The 6,994-nt window shown below is 35.5% G+C and overlaps 1 protein-coding gene across 1 annotated transcript in view; it reads left to right on the top strand.

Moving 5' to 3' along the window:
- Positions 1 to 6,994, top strand: part of LOC108738638 (glutamate receptor ionotropic, kainate 1-like) — an 81,757-nt gene that overhangs the window by 33,643 nt on the left and 41,120 nt on the right. Inside the window, exons 3-4 of the mRNA XM_025981000.1 lie at positions 3,372 to 3,397; positions 3,966 to 4,130. Of these exons, the coding sequence (XP_025836785.1) occupies positions 3,372 to 3,397; positions 3,966 to 4,130 (191 nt within the window). The remainder of the gene's footprint in view (positions 1 to 3,371; positions 3,398 to 3,965; positions 4,131 to 6,994) is intronic.

The raw sequence follows: 6,994 nt of genomic DNA, 5'->3' as shown, positions 1-6,994 counted from the left end.
CATACACCTTTAACAACCTTTTTCGAATTTCTAAATTAACCGTTCGCGAGCATAGAAGTGACTTCTTTTTATTAAAGGCGACACGACCCTGCGCTATCCTCTGCTTTATATCCCTACTACTCCTTCCATCCTCACTTATCTGACTTTATAGGTATCTAAAATCAGCCACTTCTTCCAATTTTTCGTCTCCTATCTTTATATTCGCTCTTTCCCTACTTTTTCTTCCCTTGCATATCAGTATGCATATAAAAAGAATAATTCTAATTCAGTAACACAAGGAATAAGAAAGAATATTTTGAAATTTAACTCCTAACGGGGTGAAAAGATAAGCTACAGCTTGTAAGGAACATTTTTGTTTGTGAATAGATTCAAATGAATTTTTTGGTCTTAATGCTCTTTGATGTATTTAATTAAAAATTCAACGTTTGAGGAAGTGAAAAGGGTTATGTTCATTGAAGCGGACTTGCTACTTACAATATGAATACAATAAGATTCGTGTCATGCGCGTATTGCAGCCCATGCGATTTTGAAATACCTCTACGTCGTAACTAATAATTTCTACTGAATACAACGACTGGTACTGCTGTCGTTTTTGTTTTGTGGACAGCGAAATAGAGTTTTTTAAAGAGATTTGCACCAGTCACTAATTTATAAAAAGTAAAAAAAAGTATTGTGTATTCTAGACCCTCTAGTCATTAACGCAGTATAGTTCGTTAATTAAAATTTCGACGTGATTAAAACAACGAAAAAGCTTTTCAATTTACAATTGCCACTTCGGCGTTCGTGGCTTTGGAAAGAAATAAAATCGTTAATGATTTTCTAATTGTTATTGAGCAGACAATGGAGTGAAACTCCTCTTCCCACGTCAACTGCGACAAGCGTCTCTTCATTTCCTTTTTGTATTGCAACTTCGTAACCAACTCTCGTTGAAGTGGTTTATTATTCATTTTTAGAGAGTGCCTGTTACGAATTGTAGCACGCGATTAAAACAAAATTCTACAGCTCGGTTTTTAACTAACTTCTCANACTGAAGAAAGAGGGCTGCAATCGTTATACCTAAAACTGCCTACTTTTGCCACAGCGCATCCACGCCATTTTAAAATTTCCGCCAGCTTCCAGCGTCAGGCCTGTACTTTAGTAAAGGTTGCTTGTTCTTTCTAACTGTCGCAGTTCTACCCACAAAGTTATTGGGTAGCGTTGCTTTCTGCACCGTATTCCATATTAATGGTATAAATAATTATTGCTATCTATCTCAATTATTTTCACCTAAGATAGACAATTATCACCTCGTTTTGCTGTAATTGATTGATTCGCGGCTATTGTGAACGTCATTCCTTAAGGCTTCTTGTTCTCAAGATTTCGTCGATTTCCGTGAACTGTATCTCATAATCTTAGTTCATATATTTATTTTTGATTTATAAAACCACGACACGTGCGAGTCAAAGAAACGCTGAAATCAAGAAAATTTTTAATCAACGATTACCTGAAATCGCACGAATCTATAGTAACAACGACTATGACCGTGAATGTAATTCGGAAAATTCCAGCATTCAATTTCGTTTGTGAAATTTTACAGGTTTTTTCAAATCATTATCAAAAGGACAAAATTGTGTTATTTCGCTAGTCTTGAAAAACGTATAAATGATTTGATTTCGGTTCAAATCCTCGCAAAGGTGTACGACATCTTGTTTAATTTTAATGAAAAAATATGAAAACGTGATAACAAATACATCATTCCTTGATGACCTGGGTGAGTTGCTATTAATAATGGAGGAAATCGTACAAACAAAGTCCACTTTATGTTATATCTAAATGTAGGGTCCAATGAAGGCTTAATCGGCCCTGTTTCTTATAATTGTGGAAATCTATCATATTTGCGAAGGATTCCAAACGTAAAAACCTCTACAAACCTTCAGAATGTACGTTCCTATTTCTTGTTTTGATCACGGAGTGCTTTGTTTTTCCGCGTAAACGTTCGCCATCGTTAAAAATAATGTTTGCGTTCACTGCCGCATTTTTTATCTTACCTATTTTCGGGGTTATTTTTAGATAATGAATGCCCGTTATTTAGCTTTCCATTACGATCCCTCAGGAACAATCTGTCACTGCAACCCGCTCGCATTATACTCAACAGTCTGCCTTAATAAATACTCACACGAAGTGCACATACAAGTACGAGAATACGGACACATTCGCGTTCTGTATCGTCAAAGAAGTGCTGTTCAACGCGAATTATTTATTGCTTTTGCCAAAGGAGTTATGACATCCCCGAGGCCTAACTCTAACGGGAACAAAAATGCGTAACTGTATGCTTAAGCTGCGCCTAGAACCACAANCGAGAATACGGACACATTCGCGTTCTGTATCGTCAAAGAAGTGCTGTTCAACGCGAATTATTTATTGCTTTTGCCAAAGGAGTTATGACATCCCCGAGGCCTAACTCTAACGGGAACAAAAATGCGTAACTGTATGCTTAAGCTGCGCCTAGAACCACTACATGCATATATTTTATATCTAATATTTTAAATATATTTATGATCACATAACAAAACGCCTGATTCAGTGAATTACGTATATTATTTAAAAGCCAAGAAATAAAGTAAAGTTGAAGTAAAATTGTAAAAAATCAAGCTAAATAGGGGTAGGGGTTTAAATTTACACAATTTTTAATTACACATATCCCTGTTGATACCTCGTATTTGCAGCGAAACATCGGTTTTTAGTTTTATAAAAACATAAAACTTTATCCCTGTTTAGCTGTAGCTAGGAAGAAAAGGCAGCTAAAATTAATACTAAAGCTAAAATGATAAGAAATGTATCTTAAATAAGACAAATTTTGATAATAAAAAGCTCTTAAACAAAATGAAAAAAATAATAATGTTCGTAAAATGTTCAACCACGCCTCCGTGCACGCACTACTGCTCAACTAGGGTGGTCACTATAGTCTACGGAATACCTATTGATCATTAATGCCTTTCACATGAATTTTAAACCCTTTTTTCCCTCTGATCATATGACATGTATGCAAAAGTTTAAGTTTAAGGCGAAGTTTAGAAAATATTTTCTTTTAAACATCTACACAGGGTGATTAATAAAATAAATGGGTTATTTCAGACTCGTTCAACCCATTGGTTTCTAACCTTATCTCACAGATAAAATTATGATAAAATTATTTAAATGTAAACGTTCAAAAATTGGANTTTATCGATTCAGGCAGTACGAAGACTGCCGGGACAGCTAGTTTGCAATAAATTATTTGTGAGAGTGAACATATCATCTTTCTTATTTCCACTTGGGAATGTAGTCATTTGCTGCTTCATGAGTATAGTATCTACAGACAAAATGAAAAGAGATAACCGAATAACAGTAAGCGGTGCAGCGATTAGAGGTTATCAAGGTACGCGAAAGGTCAGGGTCGGCTTTATAACTGCCTGGTTGGAATTATATCTTTAAACAAACGTCTTTGCTTTCATAAATTCCTGATAATGTTGAACTTTCTTTAAAGACCGATGCTGTTCAACATGTTCAAATTCTGCTTGTCTGCCTCTCTTTCTGTTACAATCAATTTATTCCTTTTTCTTTATTAGTACCCGCTGCAATTCCTAAATGGCATCTCTCTTCCATGTTTATGATATTCCCTATAACGTCTGTTGTAAGTAAAAGTAGGCATTCTGTCAGTAACTGCTCTAGTCTAATTAGTAATTTGAACGAAGAAAGTAAATGTGAAAATAGAATGGACTATGGCAATTTTGAACGTCTACTATATGGTATTCATTGGACAAATAACATTAGCCATTACTGCTAATGTCCGGTACTCGGCAAAATCACTACCTGGTACATCCCTAACCTGATATTTGCGTCACCAGTTTGCGGCAACTTTGAATATCTATATGTTGTAATAATAGAATGTAGAAACTGGTGTCCTCGAACTTCTTTAAGTTGAACAGTCGTATTTTTTTTTACAGGATTTAGAGACGTTCGACTTGGAAGACTTTAAGTATAATTCAGTGAACATGACAGCATTTCGAATTGTGGACACAGAAACTGAAAATGTTAAAGAAATCCTTGATGTTATGGAGAAATTCCTCCCTATTGGTCCAGCCATTCTAAGTAGAAAAGGAATCATCCGGGTAAGTTCCTTTATTTTTTTTTTTTATTGAATAATACTATGAAATCAAAAACAGTTTTTCTTTATCATTCAAAAACAGAATCACAATTTCAATTTAAAAATTTTCGGTAATATTTTATTATATAAAATAGTATACATTGCCTGCATTTGACTTATCGATAAGAAAACCTGTCATAACCGATAAAGGAATGTTGATATGATATAGCGGCCCCTACCTAATCTGCTTTTGACAGGTTTATTTATTCAAATTTTCCCATTACCTCGTCTTACTTACTTACGTATTTCATTGGATTTCTATTTTATAGACAGAGCAATCACAATACGATTCTGCTTGCTTTTATTTCTACTTCATTCGTTTACTTATTAGATGATACCAGGAAAAGAAAAATTAAGAAGAAGTGACCGATTTTAGGTATCTATAGGAAGTCAGATAAGTTAAGACGGAAGGAGTAGTAAGGATATAAAGCAAAGGATAGCGTAGGGTCGTGTNTCCAAATTTGGACAGCAGTTTGCCTTCGGCCTTCAATATTCGCGTCTATTCTTTGGTGTCCCTTAGTTTCATTCAAACAATTATTAATTATACATTTTTATTTAGATAGATCGTTAGACTTCACTCGTTTAAATTTAGTCAATATTTACCGTTAGTCAAAATGCCGTCATAGTACATAATCGCCTTAATTTAATACCAAGAAGATCTTTGGTAATAAAATTAGTCCTCTTCATTCTACCATTCTCGCTTAAAGTTTGTTTTTAGAGAATTTTGTAGTCACAGGTGGCAAAGAGAATGCTACTTCCCGGTGAACCTGCTATGAATTCGAATAAGGACCATATTAAAACAGAAACGAATTTTCTAGTATTAAATTATATTAGAAGAATCTCGAACAAGGCACGTTCTGCTAGAATTGTTGCATGCCTTTCGTTATTCTCATTAGTAAAGTGAAAAAGGTTGGCGGCGCGATGAAGACAGTCACGGCTTTGTTGATGCAAACTGGGATAGTCCGAGCTTCAGCGAGAACTCCATTAATATTTAAACATGATTACAGCAACTCCGTCTGCAATCCTATGTAACTCTTTCTGTTTCCATTTTCTGAAAACATAACGAAACGAAGAATTGTTTTTGAGCGACGGATTGAGAAATAATGACCTTTTATGGCGTTTGTTCAAACAGGATAAAAAACCGCTAGTTTTTGCGACACTCACTTCAAACATATTTTCAATTCTTCTGCTATAGGTGTAATAACTAGCACTTTTTATTATTTCCTATTAGTACGTAACATACCATCAATTTTATGAATTCTAATAATTTTTGAGGGTGCATATTTCTATCCTATAGTACATTCTTAAGGCGCACATGATTCCATAGGTTTGCTTAATACTGGTATCCATAGTCATTTCACCTAAACTGGAAGGTCATCAGTTACAAAATTATTTATGTACACATGAAACAGACGGTTTGCCTCTGTTGGGTTCTTAATCGGGATTTACATGACTGGGGGCCTTCAAATTTACCCCGGTTATTTTCCTGATCAGACGCGTGTTATGAGGTAACAAAATTTATACCTACCACTAATCTGACCTGAAGGTATTTTGAAAGGGATCCTAGACGTTGTAGGCACACGATGATATCGAAGTGATCGGGACATAGACACTATTCCCGACAATTACCCCGACCAGGTCTATGTTATTTTGGGTAGCTTAAACTGCCCTGATCATTTGTCCAGTCGGGGTCATGTGATACAGGCCGTTAAATACACCCCGACTATGTAAACCGAGCGGCATGGCCTAGAGGTCTAGACCATTGCTTAGCATTCGGGAGGACGCCGGTTCGATTCCGGGTCCGTCTGCCTTGGTCTAAGTTTTTCTGTGGTTTCCTTGGATCACTTAGGCAAATGCTGAGGCAGTAATATTCCACAGATAATCTTTCATTATCATCTGTCTCTTCATTTCGTCCGTCTCAACTTTCTCACCCGAACCACCACCCACTCATTCCCACGATTCCTGAAAGAAGGCTGAAGACTTCCGCCCTACCTTCCGGCATAGTCCGGAGGGACTGCCCGCCCACCAGCATTACTGGCTGGTGGGAATGAAACACCCAAAAGTTTTTTTTGTTTTGTAAACCGGGTGCTAGTCTGTAATAAAGTACGTCGAGCCAAATTTCTACCAGAAATGTTAGAATCCAATAAGTTATTCGATTTTATCTTCCAATTATTATGCCTATCTACCATAACCCTCTGTGTAATTATTAAATTTTTCGTTAAAAAAAAAGCGAATGAGTACTAAACCACCATTACCTACTTTGTTCATTACACCGAGACCAATTTTACAAATCGATAGCTCGATGGCAGGAAATTTAAATTCTTGTTGCGTTTCCAATGTTAGCGGAGTGTAATAAGTGTATTATAGAAAATATTTTCCAGATAGCTACATCCATTAACTTGTAATTCTTCTGTATACATACAGCTACGAATATCGCTTATTTGGCAATGTTCCAACAAAAGTTATCTTGTAGGGAGGTAGCTAATTAAGCGTCTACGTGAATTTAATGTTTTCGTTTCATTTTAGGTTGAGAGTTCGCTTAAAATATAAGAGCTCCTGTTTGTTGTCGCTTTTCGTAACACATATCTCATACAGCTTTTTATGTTACCATCAATTTAATTGCTAAGTCATTCCGAAAAGGATAGCTTACAGTTAAACGTTTCAAAATTAAAGGAACAACTCAAACCGTCACCAGCACTTAACAAAATGAAATACAGGTTTTATTCCACACACGTTTATTTTAAAAGCACTAACGAAATTATGTCCAAATTTTTATGTACTAATATGTTATAGATACCTATATAAGATTTTTTTCTATATATAACAAAT

This window comes from Agrilus planipennis, unplaced genomic scaffold (genome assembly GCF_000699045.2).
Source record: "Agrilus planipennis isolate EAB-ADULT unplaced genomic scaffold, Apla_2.0 scaffold2, whole genome shotgun sequence".
NCBI classification, from domain to species: domain Eukaryota; kingdom Metazoa; phylum Arthropoda; class Insecta; order Coleoptera; family Buprestidae; genus Agrilus; species Agrilus planipennis.
Note: the sequence above shows the minus strand (reverse complement) of the source record. Positions and strands in the feature narration are given on the sequence as shown.